Genomic DNA, 19,937 nt, shown 5'->3' with positions numbered 1-19,937 from the left:
TCCCCTTGCCATACCCCTCGTTCATATCAAATCGCACCTTGACCTAATTTATGTCTAAATAATAAAATTCAAGGATAATCGATTGGAGTCAGGGGAAATATTGTTTTATAAGGCATCAGGTCAGGTATATCATAACTACCAAAAGAGTTCCACTAAGTCCAATTATTTTGGCTAATTTTTATCAAAAAAGAACTAAATTATAATCATAGAGATGAGCTTTTAATATATACAGATGTTAAAAGAAACAAGCAGAAAAACCTCGAAATAAAATTTCAAGCGGCTCAAATTGGTACAATAATCATGTAATTATTCTATGACTTAAAAATGACTAAGATCCAAGATCAATAAACATTTTGCTCTTTCCATGGATAACTTTCTTTTATAGAATGTTATTTTATCTATAGGCTCAGTAGAAAACTTCATTCTAATTAATTTGGTTCATCGATATGAAGACAGTTTAATAGTCATTAGGCTCGTCTCACATCTAGAGTATTTTCGTTGTAAATTTGAATTTTGTAAACTGAGGCTGACAACAGATTCGGTGTGAATACACAAGCGGCAGGACGATAGCGAGAGACGAAAGCAGCTATCGATCGGCCCTAACTTCCACCCTCCCCGCCGCGGCTCCCCCGCGCTCCCACCGCCAACCCCAAGCACCTTACGTAAGTCCAGCTGATCGCACCCACCCTGTAACCTTGGCGACGAGCCCTATGCACGCGCACCTACACTCCTGGATGAAACGTTCCCCTATCGCAGAAAAACTTCAATTTTAACAGCATTTGTTATTAAGCAATTGTTTTTTGAAAAAGCTTTTAACTGACGATACTCTATCCATAGTCATATTTAAAGAAAGACTAGATGAGCCGTGCCCGCGCGAACGTAGCTTCGCAAAGACATGTCTGAAAGTACATATCCACCTTTTTTAAAGTACCTGGCTCCCCTGGATAATAATCTTAAATATGACAATGACTCTATACTAATTCACATTTAGTTTTTTTTTTCAAATGCATGTAAATACGCTATCCCTTTGCTTAATTTCATCAAAATCAGTCGATTGTGTAAACATAACAAACAGGTACACTCATTCTCACGTTTAGACTTGTAATCCTTGATGAGTTTGTTTGTTACCTCTAGACGAATTAATGTAATCGTAATAAAATGAGGTATTCACGTATTTAATGTAGAGAGACAGACGCGGACGAAGTCACGAGTAAAAATTATTATCAACATATTTTTTTTTTCACCTATAACAATAAAAATAATTCTTTTACATACATTGTAATGTTTATCAGTTTCGTAATGAATTGTTTTAAAATAATGATAATAACTGAGTACTGTCGAGACAAGTTTACATTTACAGTACAATATAAAATGATATTAAATATTGACTTTAACTTTTAAACAAGAGTAAAAATCATAAATAGATTGGTGGCGGCCTACTTTCGAGCAGGACAATATCCGCTTTACTGCATGTTCTCGAATACTCTTCCATACTGACACTTTGATTTCCTACACTTAAATAGCTGTCCTATTATGTGCCAATATCAGCAAACGTGATTCAATTCAAGCTACACTATATTATTTTCAGAGAAATAAATACTTTTTCTAACATTCATAACGACATATTTATGGTACACTTCAAAATTATTTGTTATTATGGCCATGTAAACAAAACTAATACTCATAAATACATTAGTGTTACGACTGAAAACTCACCATGAACTAATTATGAAATTACGAACTAAATTCAAAATATACCGGTATATGCCTAATAAAAAGAAACACACAAAGATACGCACAATACAGAAAAATGTTAATTTTACTGAAGACAAGATATTTATTTATTTTTTATTTATTTAATAAAGTTCACCTAAAAGTTTTTACATGTTACATGCAACTTAATCAATAACACAAAAATAACTCTGCTTAATGTAAAAGGTTTTTACAGGCGAACACCACATGCACTATTATTGTCAATAGCAAATATCCCATCAATAAACGATTTAAGAGCTTATGTCTAAAATTTTACTTAATAAGCTATATCTTTTGTTGATGGATCTGAATTTGATGTCAATCAGATTGCTGTGGGTGTTTAGAATCCTATATAATTTGAGAACAGGCGAGTTGGCTCCTAATACCATATGTGAGATCATTCACAGAAAAATCGAACAGAAGTACTACTATAATATTAGAAAATAGAAAAAAATCCTAGTTTAGTGTTTGTTATGTATAGTCTCTTTGTAAACATATAAGATATTTTACGATCTGCAAATTCTAGGGTAAATATTTAATGTTGGCCCCGTAAATGTAAAACAAATTCTTTGCGTCTTTTAACATTTTTAAATGATATATACCTACCTACCTTATATTCTATGATATTAAAATGATATCTTCATTTAGGTATATCAGTTAAATATTATTTACTTAAATTTCGCATTTTTTCTAAGACAGAAAAGTTATGGATGTAAAAGATATACACTCAGTTGATATTTTAATTCCAGTCCCTACAAAAGTTTTTTAAAAGCAGGAATATAAAGTATCGAAACTAAAGTACAAATTGAAAAAGAAAGTATTAAATTAAAACCAGGAATTTAGAAGAAAGTTTAACAAAGGAAGGTTGACCTGGTATGGACACAATAATAATAATAAGAGACAAGTATAATGTAAAGTAGTTCATCACACGTGAAAGAAAGAAGATAGAAAATAAAAAGAAAAATAAAATGAAGGAGAAAGCCCAATATATTTATGATAGTATGAGGAGTTTTTGCAGACCAGAATAAAAGCCAAAAACATACTAGCCAGAACCCAAACAATGAGAAAAAAGCCAAAAAGAACAATGGCTTTTTTAAATATTTAACTTCCTTCTTAATAGTTTAAACTGAATTTATTTTCTTTTCATTATAATTATAAAACTTAATGACACTTAGCAACAAGTAGTTCCTTTTGAAATATGTTCATTTTTTGGCAGCTACCGAAAAGCGAAAAACCACTGTGAGTTAATTTGAAAAAAGTTCATTTAAAAAGGAATGAATTTACATTACAACTATTCAAAATAACATATTATATCATAAAATATCATATCAATATATATATATATATATATATATATATATATATATATATATATATATATATATATATATATATATATATATATATATATATATATATATATATATATATTTGAGTGAGTAACAAACAATAAAAATAATTACTTATGCTAAATTTATGCTATAATTTCGATCACGGTTCATTCTTAGTCCAATCTCTTTCTAGTAATACACTAGAAATTCCTGAAACTGACTCTAATCTTACCAACAGTTAAGTAATAAAGAATAATAACTTTTTCCATCTATTAGTGCCGATCAATATGTGTAAACCTAACAACGAACAGTTCACAATAGAAAAAAAACATGGTTTAACGAAATCGTATAATTATCTATATTCATCCTAGTATTTTAGAAGTAGGTTTGAGATGGTTTTAATAATCAAGAGATTTCCAAAATGAGCTACTAATTTTGATAATTCTGTCTTCAATAAAAAACCTTTATGCGACACCAACCAAGACCAACAGGTCCTGTATAAATTTTGTAACAATTTTTGCTTTTTTCTTTTGCAAAACAAAATTTGTAATTGTTTGCATTAAACATTTGATTACAAAATGACAACGGTTTACAGTTTAAAAAAATACAGATATATTATACAGAAAATTACAGGATCTTGATCAAAATAAAAATAAATATTACATCTGCTTAGCTAGATACTATACATCAGGGGTGGGCAACCAGTCGATCTAGCGAAAGATGCTCAGACGCCATACTCAAACTATTATAAATAAGTAGTTGCTAAGAATATTTTTCAGTTTTATGTTTTCCCTATTAATAAAATAGAAAAATACTATAATACAACATAATTGCGTACTGAACTATGTTGTTTCATTTGAGATTTCAAGAAGTATGTAATTGGCAGATCGCATAGGGTTTCATCAGTAAACAGTAGATCATGGGTCTAGTCAAGTCGGCCACCTCTGTCGTACATGATCTAGTTTCACATCGACATCTCCGTGTCGTCGGTGTTACATTACTCGGACGATTATAAAGTTAGAAATTTAAATAAAAAGTCGCTGTTCATCTCGTTCTCTAAATAAAAAGCTTTTCCCAAAGTTTCCTTTGCGCAGTTATATCCGGTAGGTCTTGTTCAGCTAACCATAGAGCAAGAGAGATACGCAACGAGCGAAACGGATGCGGCCGGGAACTCGGGAAAATGAACAAAAGAAAAAGCTACGCTCTGATGCTGTTCTGGCGAGGTCATAACGCTGTTGAAATGACAAATTCTGCTAAGAGGAATCATTGTAATTAATTGCATATACAATAATTTCAATAATGTAAAAATCCAGAAACAGATTAGGTCGTAATGCTGTAATGTCGCATTAAGCTTTTAGTTCTTGATAATTATTATTTTTCATAGGCGCTAGAACTATCGATTTTATAAGTTTCGATGAAATTCTGCAACTGATCGATAAATTAATAGAAAACAGCAAAAACTCCTAAATGTTTAAAAAATATTTTAGAACAACCAAACTATGAATTTTATTGAATAAATACTGAACTGTTCCCATGAGTAACATATATTTACAATATGCTACAAGTAGGTACCAGAAACTGCAATCTACTTAACTTTGTATTTAAATAGGACGCAGAGGTACTGTAAATAAGAAAACGTTTTCAGAGGCTATGTATAGAGTACATTTGTTGATATTTTTTATGTAAAATAATAATAAGGAAAACAACAATTTGACAGGAGAACGCTACATTGCGATTGTCAACAAGGAGAGCAACACAACTTTAGCTTGTTTAGATTGCTATAGTAATAATCGATTGGCGAGTGACAAGTTGATTTTTCTTTGCGAAAAAAAAACAGTATCTTCAAATATGACCAAATTAATATGCAATCTCATTATGCTTATTTTAAAATAAATAGTCGAATCGATGGACGATGATATGATTAAAAATAAGTACAAGAATTAAAACTCGTAATCATGAGTCAAATGCCGAAGTGTGAATATATCAAGAAGAAATATTTGCACTATATAAAAAAAAAAACAACTAAAATAATATGGTACCAACGTGGGAGTAAATCCAATCGAGTATCGATTGCAAAAAGAAGTTATTTCGAGTTCAGACATATTTAGCTGCTAAAATTAAATTACTTAGCAATTATTGATAATATAGATAGATAGAAAAAAGATCAAATATGTGACAAGTTCGACTGATTAAAATGTTTTGTTAATGGCAAATGCCCGGATGGGTATGGCTCGTTAAATATTTGACCGGTGCCGCTCGATACGAACGGAACGACCTTGCGACCGCAGCGCGCCTGCTCGCTGGTTAATGGCGCCTCAGCGAGGCTCGCGATCAGCTGTTACTGTCCCGCGAGTGCGCCGCGACCGCAAGCCACTGATGTCAACAAATAGTTCGTACCTACTTAGTTATCAAGTTCGAGGGAACTGCTCCTAAATTCATGTTAAACTAGAAAGTCTCAAAACACAAAATAAGTACTCGCAGTTCATTACTTCCCTAATACAAATATTTTATTTATCTAATGGTTTTGGTACTTATTTAAGAATACAATATAAATCATTCAGTGAAGACATTTCCCATATAAATGTACATTTCGGTATCGTGTAAGACGCTGTAGGACAGTTACTCCTCTGGTGAAAGTCATTCGCAGAAAAATTGCGACTAGGTATTGGCTTGCCTGATTACTATTGATTGAAAGCAACATTTCGGTACAATAGTCGATACTACAGTGGTGATTAAAACTGTATTATCACAGTCACTGACACATCATTAACTCTTTTAAACACGATAATATCTAAATGTGTTAGAATTTATCTGAATACACCTATCATTATCCTAAACACTAAAACATTAATCATTCTAATGATCTCTAAACATAAAAACAAAAACTACGCAATGATGAGTAGCATTTAACTTTCTCGAACATATAACGTCAATGAACTCTATGTTTACATATAAACGATGAAACTACCACAAAATCTACTAACCCTAGGTAATTAAACAATAAATGGTATCGTGTCGTAATTTCTTATCATGAATAATGAATGATGAAGTGCAGATAAGCATCTATGTGATGTGGTTCATGCATCGATGCAACGAACCGAAGGGGTCGTACGAAATTCGTATGATGAAGCGCAGACGGGAGGAAATACGGCATAACGCGCACACGATCTGCTCCGAAGACTGGAAGCGTGCTACTGAATTCGGAGAGGGTAGCGGGAGCGGAGGAGGGAAAGGCAACGGGCGGAGCACGACACTGCCGCGAACTGCCGCCCAACATGGGGCCGACACCCTCCTACGCCTCCTCTACATAATCACACAATTCCTCTGTCACCTATTCTATTGCGATGTATCGGAAAACCGTATAACACAAATTAATCGAATTCAGTAGTAATCACTGTACTCTTACAGATACGATAACTTGTACATGTATACCAATTGTAAATATATCAATATCCGAAGTGTCCGAAATTACTGCTTTCAGGAATTTTCCTGAAAGTTGTAATTTCAGAATTATAACCAATCTCCTTTATCTAAAGGGGATTGAAAATCTGCTTCCAAATGCTCGCCAATTTTCCGATCTGAGTTTATCGCAAAGATGGTAGGGTTTTAGTGACTCCCTATTACTAAATTAACCAATCTCTGCTAGCGAAACTGTTCTCAGGAAAATCAAATGCAAACTTGCGAGGCAAAGTATCACATCGACCCATTGGCACATTCCTGATTGTGCTTCAAGCACACTTGACTCATATAAAAGATACGTCACAAAAAGGAAATCTGGTGAGGTACAATAACTGTCTGTAGATTAGATTATCCAATTCTTCAGTCTTAAGATCCGTGAATCTCTCTGAACGCTTAAAAATTTTTAGTTCTAATTTTTGGTTCTGTTTTGTTTTTCCAATATTCCTATAGGGCATGATTAACTATACTTGTTGCGTGTTCCACAACTGGTTCAGATTTAACATTATATTATCATATTTTACAAGTAAGACTTAAGAATCTAGTGGATATTTACTTTAAAGTTAACAAAGACTTCTCCAATATTTTGGAGAAATAGAAAATGACAAATTGTTGTATTCAACAATTTGTCATTTTTTAGATATTCAAATAATCAGAACAGTCCATTTTCCGAGTTGCGGCGGCTATAGTTTCTAGTTTTCGCTCATGCAATACAAATTCCTATGATATACGTATATTATAATGTGTCTATGTGTATACTCAGAGAGTACTCAGAGAGAACACATCCTTATACAAACCGCAAAACAATTTTAACTGAAAAAGTCAATTTACATTCATTAAAAAAAAATAAAGCTAAGACGAGTGGTGATTTGTCTATCCAAATGATTTATCAACCGACTTCAAAAAAGGAGGTCTTCGATTAGAATATATTTTTTTATGCAAGCTACGATATTTTTGCTAATTATACAATCAACTGTGTTTACTCTCATTTTGATACTACTTCTATACTGATTTTATCTCGATTGAAGTCCGATTTTTTGGAACAAAATGTTAAACAAGATTTTCTAAGTATAGTTATACACCCTATTCACCTTCCGGGATGGAAGAGAGGGCTATTAATAGAAGAGGCTAGCTTTATTGTTACAATATAAGTACCCTGTGACCTCGACACGATCCCTCCTGGAAACTATCATGGTCAATTTCTGATAAATTCCTTACCATGGGTCAACTTACCTGACCTCACCTATCATCTGTTACTGATACGCAGCCGGCATAAACTAACAACGCAGGATGGGTTATCTTTCCATTTTCATTAAAAAAACCCACCTTCCGGGAATTTCATAAATCTAGGTCATATAGAAACTGCCTATTACTGTGAGAAGTAAAACAGTTGTTGATAGTTAAGAACAACATATGGTTCACATTCACATAAGGCACTGCATAATAAAGTTTAATATAGAATATAGGTGGGAAAGGGATTGTTAGCAATAGAGTCTGACAACCCCATTGCTAGCAATATACCCTATCAGGTCGACCTCCACGTGGTTCCCCCTGGAAACTATCGTGAACAATTCTTTTTGAATTCGTCACGATGGGCTAACTGACCTGCTTCATCCTCATCTATCATCTTTCACTGGTGCCCCGCCGGTGTATACCGATAGCGCGGGTGGGGTATACTATTTCATTATCACACATTAAAATATATATATAAAATATATATATATATATATATATATATATATATATATATATATATATATATATATATATATAGAATATAACAAAACGAATATTATTAAGGAAATAAAAAAAATATATAATTTTGTTTGTATTGGATAAACTAAAAAAGATTTGAACAATTTTTAAAAGTTCTTTCATTTATAAAAAAAAACTAATTTTATAAAAACTAAAACTGCGAAATCGAAGCAAGTCGTAGGTAGGTATAACACGACATTTCATATTTGGGAAAACATTAATCGCAAAGCTAGTGTGTTATTTTGTAAAGTTGAACATCGATTACCGGGAGGCCTTGACCCATGTCTTCATCAACCGACCCTTAGTTCTCGTGTTATGTTCCTTACCTGTACCTTTCATTCTATACCTATAAATTATCTATGATATAATTTCAAATAACGGCATTTGTCTAAGTTTGAGTTATTTATCACATAAACCGTTTTTAAGCCATAATTTTTTTATATTTTTTTTTATGCGTAATTACGTCATCAATTCTAAACTGATTTTGATAATTATTTTGCTATGGATAGGATTTATCTCATTTTGATTCCATAGGGATTTTGATTTAGGGACAATTATATGTGCCATTTTTTGTTGCTGATCAAAAATCTATAACCGCAAAGAAAAGAAGACTTTACTACTTGTAAAGAAGCTCTGACTTTAATTAAAATATTTTTAATCTAATGTATTCATATCTAAAAAACATCTCGTTATTCATTATTACAGATGTTCATGAGCTGCGGTCGCTTAGTAATAGGTGAACTATATTCTTGAATTATATATCTCTATAATAATACACAAAAAAAAAAACACTTTTATATATGCATTTTATTCGCCTTTTATATCGTGATTCGTAATGTACCCGGTAGATACATTATGTAAACATTAACCTTACAAAAATATTGAAAGTGATCATTAACAATCGTCTGCCCCATTATCAGTCTATGCATACTGCATATGTAGTATTGAAAATTTTATTATTCTATCAAATACAGTTTAAATAAAAGCAGTGGGCCCCTACTAGACAATAAAGCGACGCTATGGCGACTACGCAGTACCCCTTTATTGTGAAGTGAAGCTACACAAAGACGCAATAAACGGGAAGTCTAATAGAAAAATTGCTATACCACTTGAATGAAGCTGATAACTTAAGAATTTACTCCACAAAAAACCGACTTTAGTACTGACAAAATTTGTATAGGATCAACAGGAGATTAGACTCTTTTGATAAAAAAAAAATCATTAAAATGCCGAAAACATCGCGTCAGTGGCACAACAATAAATAAAGTAGAATTCAGAACGTTCCTTTTTAATTTAATTAGAATTATATACGCATTTATCTGCCGGATACGAATATAAAAATTATAAACATATTATTTGTGAAATAATTGTTAATAATACCTATTAAATTTAGCAACAGACATGAGTCATTTCAACGTTGTGTTTTCTTTATAAAACCGGTATACAAGAGCCGGTGTTCATACATATTACTTGATATTGTTATCGTACATAATATGAACAGCTTGTAGGAAAAACAATATTTAAAATTATGCAAACGTGCAAAAGGTGTAGGTATGCACATCTTAAACTACATTATAAATATATATATATAAAAATCAATTGATGTTCGTTAGTCTTGCTTAAACTCTTAAATGACGACCGATTTGAATTTTTCTTTAGTTTTTATTTAAAAGAAAAAAAATCAAAGTACAGTTGAGCTAAATAGAAACATTAAAAATAGATAATTTTATACGGAAATCGCTACTTCAGATTACTTTTAATAGATGGCGTTTTAGATGATACGAAGTTCATGGGGTCATCCAGTGTAAATATAATAAGTAGTACAAAACGATTATAGATAGAAACCTTTTTAAACGACTTCATGTTCTCTTACTTAATATCTGTTACTTCTGAACAGATTTCCATAATTCATTTTACAATAAATAGGGTTTAAGCCCTAATAATTATCGATAACCTTACAAATTTTGTCACGATTGAAATAGGTGTTTTTTTTGTGGAAGTTTTGAATTATTTTGTAAGTAATTATTTTGGTAAAAAAATATACTCTTTATTTACTTCACATAAATCAGTTATGATGTTAATAGTGCTACAGTAACAAACATTTTAATACATTTACAAAGAACTTTGCATTTTTTAAATTTATAATATTATTCTAATAATATATTTTTTTAGTAAAAAATAGTAATAAACTTCTTCCAAAAAAGTCAAAACCCATGAATTACTAATCCGGTAAAGATTTTCATCCGCTTATCTATCTGTTAATCTAATTTTTTCCAAAATAAATAAAAATATCAGCATGACATTTTTTTAAATACTATTTTAAAATTCCATTTTGCTTTTTGTTGGTGTGTTATATATAAATGACTATGACTTTAACAATATAACACTCATGTAAAAAATAATTATATTAATATAATAAAAAAAAAACAATAAATAATAACAAATAAATAACTTAAGCAAAATTATAGTTTAGCTGAAGGTAGTTAAACTTTTGCAATGATTGCAGGTAATTTCAAGTCCATATTATTTATTTCTATTTATTTGTTATTTACTTGTATCTGTAACCACCTTATTTATCACTCATTGCACAAATGTTGCACATCAGAAATTAATATCACATAGAATAATTATGTTCATAAAACAGTAAACAGAGTGAAAACATTGGGTTGATAACTTCTGTGACAAGATAACCTTTCTCTTTAGATAACATTCAAATCTGAAAGTAATAAACATATTTATTTTTAATGTTGTTGTCATTATTTATATATTTTTTTAACCTAATAAAATTATTTATTGACAATTACTAAAATATTTATTTATTGTTGCTAATGGGGACTAGAAGCCTCATTGTTAGCAATAACAAGATGACCTTCACACTGTCCTCTCTTAAAACCACATTGGTTAATTCTTCATAAATTTGTTATGATGACCAATATTTATTACTCATGATCAAAATCATTTAGAATAAAAAATAATACCATATCATAGTAATTTATTTGATTTTATTTGCTAATATTATAGATCTTATCATTTGTGCTGCATCAGTTTACTAATAAGCATGGATATAACATACAGCATAACATGGAATACAATTTTATATCTTTCTCATTAATAATCTAATTTATATCTGTCTGCCAGAAGAAGAATTTGTTCAAGTCCTTTGCTTGAATACCTCTACTCCACTCATTTTTCTGCTGTTAAATAGCTATACTGGCATAGTTGTACTAGTTTAAAGGGAAAAATATGATATTGAAATTACAAGATACAGAGATAACATCTTAATCCACAGGAATAGCAATGCATGACTGATACCACTTAGTGATACAGTTTATTCTGTGATGTATGAGGTGCTGTTCATGTCTATAGATAATTGTTAGTACTTTCCACCATGTGAGAGGCCAGCTTTATATGCCATTTCAAATTTCATAGAAAAAATGTACTAAGTAATATTATAAATTAACTGTGCAATTTTAATCCTAGATATAAAAAATCCCTCATATTAACCCTGGTATACCAAAATTTCTTAAATCTATTTAGTTGTTTATGCATAACCAGAAAATGTTTATAATCTTTTACATTTATGATAGTACTAATAGGATATAAAAATGAATATATATGCTTAAATGTTTATTAGACAAGCATCCCTTAATTGCACAATAAATTTTAATGAAAATCACCGACAGATTGTATACTTCAAGAAGATATTTTTATTCCAATACATAGAATAAAAATATCTGTAAATGATCATGTAAAATTGAATCAAACACAGGATTTATGTAATTGCTGTATGCTTCATAAAAAAATATATTTTTTATTTGATGCTGGATGATCGTTTAATGACATTAAAAACCTGTTAATAATACAACACCTTATACAATATATTTATTAAAATAACCCATTCCTTAAAACTAGTATTAGTATTCATTAATAGCTTCACCATTTTTTTTTTTATATATTTTATATTATCTGAAACTAAAAATATAAATTTCCGAAAAAAAAACAATCTATAACAATAGCACTACATAGTACAAGGTATGTACATATCTATTCTTATGAAAGGCCATGGCAGTTCATATTATGTAGCTGCAGTCATAATTTTTAAATATCAGAATTACTTACCTGCAGTAAGTAGCTTTAGAAAACAACAACATTATTTATAATATTATTTACAATTATTCAACTCACTCCTTTACTAAATAAAAATCATAATAAATGTACTTACCTGTTTACCTAGAAATATTAGACAGAAGTGTGTAGAGATAAAATCAAAAATATAGTGAACAATACTTACATGTTACTCCAGGATGTTGTGCTCCGATGTCATACACTCAATTTCTTTATTTACATATAATAATACGCCGCTTAGAAAAAAAGTAGTCATAGGCAGATTAAACTGTAAAGACGTGATTTTTACTAGTTTATTGGAAAATTAACCGAGAATATATAAATTCATGAACTGAAGACGAAATACACAATCAATAAACATCAACAGTTTTTTATAAGATACAGCACGACCGACGTAAGAAGCTTTATCTTGAGAATGGTATCTCAAAGCGGATTTTTTCTGGTTATGGAAAAAATCAGTACTGTATTAATTTATTGTTAGTACACTTATTCTCTTTAGACTAAAATCCCGATCACTTCACAATTACACAGTTTTTGAAACTCAATAATATGCAGTTTTAAGGGAAGAGGCGTTCGCAATTCGCATTTTACTGATAATAATAATATTCTGGCCCACTGCGGTGCGCATCGCATCTGTCAATTTTTAGGTTACAAACATACTACTAGTGCCATCTAGTAGACACTGCTGTTTCTTAAAGCGATAAGTTATCAAAACAAGTATGAAACAAGAAACAACCCCCTTTTTTATAATAGCTTTACGGCTTTGGATATTTCCTTTTAGCTCATCTTCAATATCTGTTACTCGCAGCGAATATTATTCTTGAAAAATGTATATAAATGAATACATCTTGACATAATTACAAATGTTTTAATAGTGTGGAGGAAACAACCCCTACAGATTAGTGGTGAGTATATATTTAATATTGTATTTCATTTATTATGTCTAACTAATTTAGCTTATTTCGGTAGCTCACAGTGAACAGATAGGTACATTATCTGGATTGAAGCAAGGGATCCGTCGAAATTGATCTTAATAATTTTATTAATACCTATAATAAATGCGAAAGTTTGTAAGGATAGATGGATGCATGTTTGTCACACTTTTAAGCAAAAACTGCTGAACGGATTTAAATAGAATTTAATTACAGTTAAGCTATATTTTTTTTTATACCACTGAGGTGGCAAACAAGCATACGGCCCACCTGATGGTAAGTGGTTACCGTAGCCTTTGAACACCTGCAATACCAGAGGTATTACGCGTGTGTTGCCGACCCTGAAGAAACCTCTTGAAAGAACCCCATGCTGTAGTCTCTTGGGAAAACCTCGGCAGGGAGCTCATTCTACAACCTGAGTGTTCGTGGGAGGAAATATCTTTGAAACCGCGCAGTACGCGACCATTGAGGCTGTAGGACATGAGGATGAACTCCCTGTCGATGGCGAGCCGTACGATGGTAGAAAGTGGCTGTGGGCATCATATTGAACAATTCCTATGAGTACAATCCATTGTACAAGCGGTAGAACACGCAGAGTGAGGCAAAATCTCTCCTAAGATTTAAGGGTTCGATACCGCCTATGAGCTTGGGATCATCGACAATTCTCATAGCTCGTCGTTGCAACGAGTCGAAAGGTTCAAGCTGGTATTTAGGTGCTATTTATTAACTTAGCAAAGAATATATACCGATTCTCGCGGGGGGGGGGGGGGATACAGTTATTATCTATTAATTGTATATATATATACAGAAATTAATTGTCACTAATATTAAGTATTACATTATCTGTGCTATTTATAATCTAAAATTAATTATAATCTATTATGATGTTAATGTAAAAAAGTGTTTGTTTTTACCTCTTAATTTTCTACGTACACTAGTATTTGGGATGAAGTCCTTTCCTAGTCCAAAAAATAGAGATAAATTTTACAAATGGAGGAATTTTTAAAGTTACAATACAAGTAAAAAATAAAACACACCAGACCTTTTTTTCTGCTTTTAGGGGCTTAATAAAATGATTTTTTAATATTAATTTTAAAAATAAAGCTTTAGAAATTTCTGAACAAACTTTTTCTCTTTTGCGTAAATATGTGTGAAAGTAATTTACCAAAGGAAGACTCGTAAATTGGTACGAAAACAAAGAGACATTTGCATGGGTACCTTTGTATTATGTTTAGCATAAGTAGTTACTTTTCTGGTCAAAAAAACGTATTTACTGTAGGGTGCCTGCTAAAACTTCTGATGTTTATACCAAAAAGTGATGCAACAAGTGAGTGATGCCTCTGGTGATGTAAACAAAATAACCTGCTTACCATTAGACGTGGCCCGTCTAATGGTATTTGCAGGTTATTTGCTTACCATTAGACGGACCACTGATGTGTTGCTATTTGCCACTCTTATTATATAAAAAAAAAATTGCACCGCCCAATTTTTGTATGCAGTTTTAGTTAAAATTTGTATAAGATAAAATATATTTTATAAAATTAAATACTTAAAGAACATACATACATACATACATATCTGTCACGCCTGTCTCCCATTAGGGTAGGCAGAAACAATGGAACGCCAAATGCTTCGATTCAAACAAACCTCTTTCGCTTCTTCCACATTCATCAATCTTGTCATACACGCTCGTCGGTTACGGGTACTTTTAATTTGGCCCTTCTTCAGCACGTCGCCTATTTGGTCGACATACGTCCGTCTAGGGCGGCCCCTACCGACATCTCCATTCATTCTTGCTCGATAAATCTCTTTCGTAATTCTTCTTTCATCCATCCTCTCCAAATGACCAAACCAACGCAACATTCCTTTTTCGATTTTGGTCACTACATCGACTTTCAGTCCACACTTCTCTCTAATCACACTGTTTCTTACTCTATCTTTTAAAGTAATACCACACATACTTCTCAAAGCTCTCATCTGTACAGCATTTATTTAAAGAACATACTAATAATATAACAAACAATATTCTAATATTATTAGCTGACTCGGTAAACGTTGTTTTACCATAAACATTATTTCTAGAACTACACATATATCGTACTTCAATTATTATATTCGATTGTCATTTTGCAACCCTATTGCGGCATATAAAAATCGCGATTAAAAAACAGGGGTTGATCGTAGCGTGAAAATTTGAATTTGACCTACCCGATATGCACACAAAATTTCATAAAAATCGGTAAAGCCGTTTTGGAGTTTGGTAACAAACACCGCGACACGAGAATTTTATATATTAGATAAACATGTATTGTATGTTTGTTTGTAACACTTTATTCTACAATAAGTCTTAAATTATAGGCTACAGACTTTTTAAAAAAAGAATGAATACAATGGCGGACTTATCCCATAAAAGCGATCTCTTCCAATCAACCTATGAATGTCTGCTAGAAATTGTAAATTTGTGGAAACGAAAAAATTATAATAGCTAATTAAAAAAATAAAATATAATAGGTGTTACAACACGACCACAACATTGATATTGGACAACGTTATTATTTATTTTTTTATTATTATTTTAGCCATTATCTGTCCACTGCTAGACATAAGCCTTCCCCATAAGCAGAGTTTTGCCAATCGTTGCCACGCTTGGCAAGCGAGTTGGCAATCGCAGTTCGGCTTTTAGATATATTTTAAGAGGGACGCTGGTGCCCATTCCCCGCCACCCCTAATCGCCTTTTACAACATCCACAGGAAGGGAAGGGGTGGCCCATTTTATACCGTGTGTATTCCTATGCCAATATAACATTACTATTGTTTATTATTCTAACTGTATTATTTATTTATTCTTTATTGCACAATAAAACTTTGTACAAGTGGCGAGCTTAATGCCATATGACATTCTCTACCAGCTAACCATTAGGTAAAAACAGAAAGCGTATAAAAGACTATTATTGTTTTATGTAGTTTAGGATAGCGGACAAGCTGAGAATGGTAACCGTCGCCAATGAAAATGAACATTATATTGTCTGTGATGTGCATAGTATCTTTTACATATTATCATTCCTAAGTATTACCACAGATAATATAATAATATGTACTACTATTGATATTATGTCTCCGTACCTTGTGTTAGTTACCTAGTTATGAAGAAAATTTGATATAAATGTACGCTTTCGCAACTTGATACGTGCTCAAACGTCAGTTTTAAAATTTATAAAAAAAAAAATAATTAACGTAATGAGCAATACTATATTGCTAATAACCAGTGTGGTAATTTATTACAGGTAGGTATATAAATACTTTATGAAAATCTAAATTCATAAGTGTTTGTTTAAAGTGTAAAGTAGAAGCATGACTACAAAACTTGTCATTTGTCTCTCCATTTTATTTGCCGTCAGTGTATGTATATTTTATTAATTTTATCCTTCTAACTCAAAATAGTATAGGTATATGAGTATTTATATTTATATTCTGCAGCAAATAAATATTAAATAGATATATTTAATATTTATTTCATAATATTGTTACAAATACACATGTTTCAACCCCGATAAATAAATTTATTTAATGTAATTTTATGTAATTGAAACGTCAATTATAAGAATAGATGTTATATTTTTTACAAAAATTTTTATAACATTTTTGCTATTAAATTTTGTTAATAGATGCTAAAAAAGTATAAAATTTGATTAAATGAGCTCTATTTTAAGTGTTGTTTTTTTACGTCTGAGCAACTGACCTGCAAATGTTATTTCGCACCCTGTCACTACCAACTGGATCTATATTATTACTCGGGATATACATTTACAAAATTTAATTAAAATCGGTTAAGTAGTTTCGGAAAATAGCGTGAAAGCAAAACGTCATATGGGATCTTTATATAGGAACAAGAAATAATCCTACAAGAAATTATTAAATACCAATACGTTTTTATTTGTTCACAGTTTTGCACTGTATCTTGCCAGTACGGTTATGGGAACCCGGCAATGCATGGAGGCTATGGACCACCTCCTCCTATCATCATAACAAAAGGAGGTGGTGGAAGTCGTGATATGATGTACCCGCTTTTGTTATTGCTATTATTAGATGGTGATTTCTAATGAATGTCTTTTATTGTAATAAATACACCTGATTACATAAGCTGTTGTACATTACCGCCGTATGGTTCCGGCTTAGAATGGATAACCCCTTTCTTTCTAGTGAGTATTGTAATAGGCGACTAAAGGATCTTAATGGTCAAGAGATGGGCAGCAGCGTCCTTCTTAAAACGTCACCAAAGCTTAACTGCGGTAGCTAAACCGCCTGTTAAGCGTAGCAAGTGAAACGCCCTTATGGGACAGGCCTATGTTCAGCAGAGAATAATTAACGGCTGATATGATGATGATGACATTATTGCTCAGTTTTAATAATAATATTATTACTCATTCAGTTATTCACGTGCAGCAGTCATCAATTTTGTTTTTGACAAAGCATTTAGAATCATTTATATAAATATTTTGTAAAAACTGTTACAGATCCATTTAGTTGAAGTAAAAAGTCTTACTGGCCTTATAGGTTACTTACTTAGATTATATAGATCGAACCATCGGCCCTATAGCATCGTACTCCAAAAACGGGCCAACTTTTTGTCAGCTAATTGTCAAATTACCTGACTCGTTTTTTTTTTATCAGGGTTCTATATACCTACTTACGCACACAATGTATCTTGGCTTATCTATATTTGATTATTTACTAAATAAAATTAGTGTTTGCTCATTAAAAAGGTGTAGAATTTATAAGACACAATAAATATAAAAATTATAAAGGAATCATTCATAACTATTTATCACGCAAAATTGTATGAAAAAGTTGACCCGCTTTTCTTGAAGCATTTGTATGGAGAGACACTCTATATTATATACAATCGCGCGCGGAATTTTAAACAAAGAAATAAAAAAAGCATATTATTAATCATATCAATAAGTACTTATGCACCTGCTTACACAATATAAAAGATATTTATACAATTTACCCAAACATTAACATAGTCTTAAGAATGTGCGTATCGACCTGCAGTCAGCAATTGCAGTGTTTTTCCTGTCTAAAGAGAGTGAAAAATTATTTCATTCATCATTAAATTCGTTAGCAATACTTAAAATTGAATCAAACTTATTGCTATTTTTAAATTACACCGATTTTTTTAAAAATCGTAAAAAAGTGTAGAAGCAGAAACTTTTAATTTTTTTGTAATTTTTTTTAACAATTGGAATTGAATGTAACCAATATGAATTTTTAAATAAATAATTCATAACTTCAGTTATCAATGTTTATTATTACTAGTACTAATAAAAAATTACAATTTATGCCCTGTTAGAGGGGCGCCGATGAAGTGTTTGCCTAAGGCGCTCTCGACATTTAATTCCCCTCTGCTTATCCTTCTCTCAAATTGGAACAAAAATATACACTAACAAAGTTGTATGTGACACTAAATTTATATTAGGGGAGAAGGAATTGTCAGTAATGGGACTTGCTAGTGCCCATTACTAACAATATGCCCTATGAGGTCGACCTTTACATGGTTCCGCCCGGAGACCATAGTGGTTAATTATTGTTGAATTCGTCACGATAGGTTCAAAAAAATATTATTACAGAATTAAAAACAAGGCACTTGGTCATCTCCTTGCTATTTCTACGGTATTGAAGTTTCCAGATTTTTATTGGTGTACCGTACCAGCAGGGTTTTTTTTAATGGCTGCTAATGAAATGGTAGCCCCGCCTGCGCTATCATTATACACTGGCAGGGTACCAGTGAGAGATGTGATACGTGTTGATCAGTCAAATGTCAGAACAAATAGAAGTGGGTAGGTGGTACAAGAGTAAATTAATATTATTTACGTGCATAACATACAATTCTATTCGAAGTGGTAGGAATACCGCCAGAGAAGACAGTTTCTTTTAGGGGGGCAATCCCTCTATTAAATCAAAATACTAACGTCGAATTTGATATTTGATACGACCCTTTGCTGAGGATTGTCTCTGGGTGCCCCCCTTAAACCACCTAACTACACCACCCAGCCCCACCCTAAGCCTAGTACTGCGTGATAAAATAAGTTTGTGAAATAAATCTACTGTCATGAATTAATACAGTCTCTTGCCACATGGCGCTATGTCGGAGAAAATGTATTTATTTGCACAGCATTTGCTATTATAGGAAATCATCCCCGAAGTCGGTTGCTCGGATATTCACAATAGACAGGTACTATCATTTGTCTATACCCGGATTCGTATGACTGCAAATTATGTGTCTACAATGAAACCTATAATAACTTAGGTATCTACATATCTGGCAACTAATGCAAATGTGAAAATATTATGCTGTCAAAAAGTATAATAGCATGATTACTTCTTAATCACTAGACGAATTGTTAAATACAGTTTTCCAAACAGCGCTATCAGCAGTCGAGTAGACATATATTTGTAGCAATATGGGACTAGATTATAAAATAGTACTAGTTACTAACTAGTTGTGCATATTTGTAACTTACGCAAAAATTAATTTCTTTTATATTTGATCGTTTATGATACTTAACAATAATTCTCTATGTTA

The 19,937-nt window shown here is 31.6% G+C and overlaps 1 protein-coding gene and 1 long non-coding RNA gene across 6 annotated transcripts in view; one reads left to right on the top strand and one right to left on the bottom strand.

Annotated features, from left to right (window-relative positions):
* LOC113523092 (TLD domain-containing protein 2) overlaps positions 1–13,035 on the bottom strand; it is a 161,447-nt gene extending 148,412 nt beyond the window's left edge. For 3 of the 5 annotated variants that reach the window (XM_031914048.2, XM_031914053.2, XM_031914056.2), the window contains exon 1: positions 12,586–13,035. Coding sequence is in view for 1 of the 5 variants with exons in the window: in XM_031914056.2 (XP_031769916.2) it covers positions 12,586–12,587 (2 nt within the window). In the remaining 4 variants the exon portion in view is untranslated. Of the gene's footprint in view, positions 1–6,181; positions 6,264–12,585 lie in introns of those variants that run through there. The other 2 variants (XM_026908964.3, XM_031914049.2) reach the window with 2 other exon arrangements.
* A 2,915-nt stretch (positions 13,036–15,950) lies between these two features.
* LOC128201247 (uncharacterized) lies at positions 15,951–17,491 on the top strand. Its single transcript, XR_008253132.1, has 2 exons — positions 15,951–16,750; positions 17,296–17,491. It is a non-coding gene; the product is annotated as an uncharacterized LOC128201247 (long non-coding RNA).
* Positions 17,492–19,937: the final 2,446 nt, after the last annotated feature.

This window comes from Galleria mellonella, unplaced genomic scaffold (assembly GCF_026898425.1).
Source record: "Galleria mellonella isolate WM207_F2 unplaced genomic scaffold, CSIRO_AGI_GalMel_v1 utg38, whole genome shotgun sequence".
Classification (NCBI taxonomy): Eukaryota; Metazoa; Arthropoda; class Insecta; order Lepidoptera; family Pyralidae; genus Galleria; species Galleria mellonella.
The sequence above is the reverse complement of the archived record's forward strand: the minus strand, read 5'-3'. Positions and strand labels throughout refer to the sequence as shown.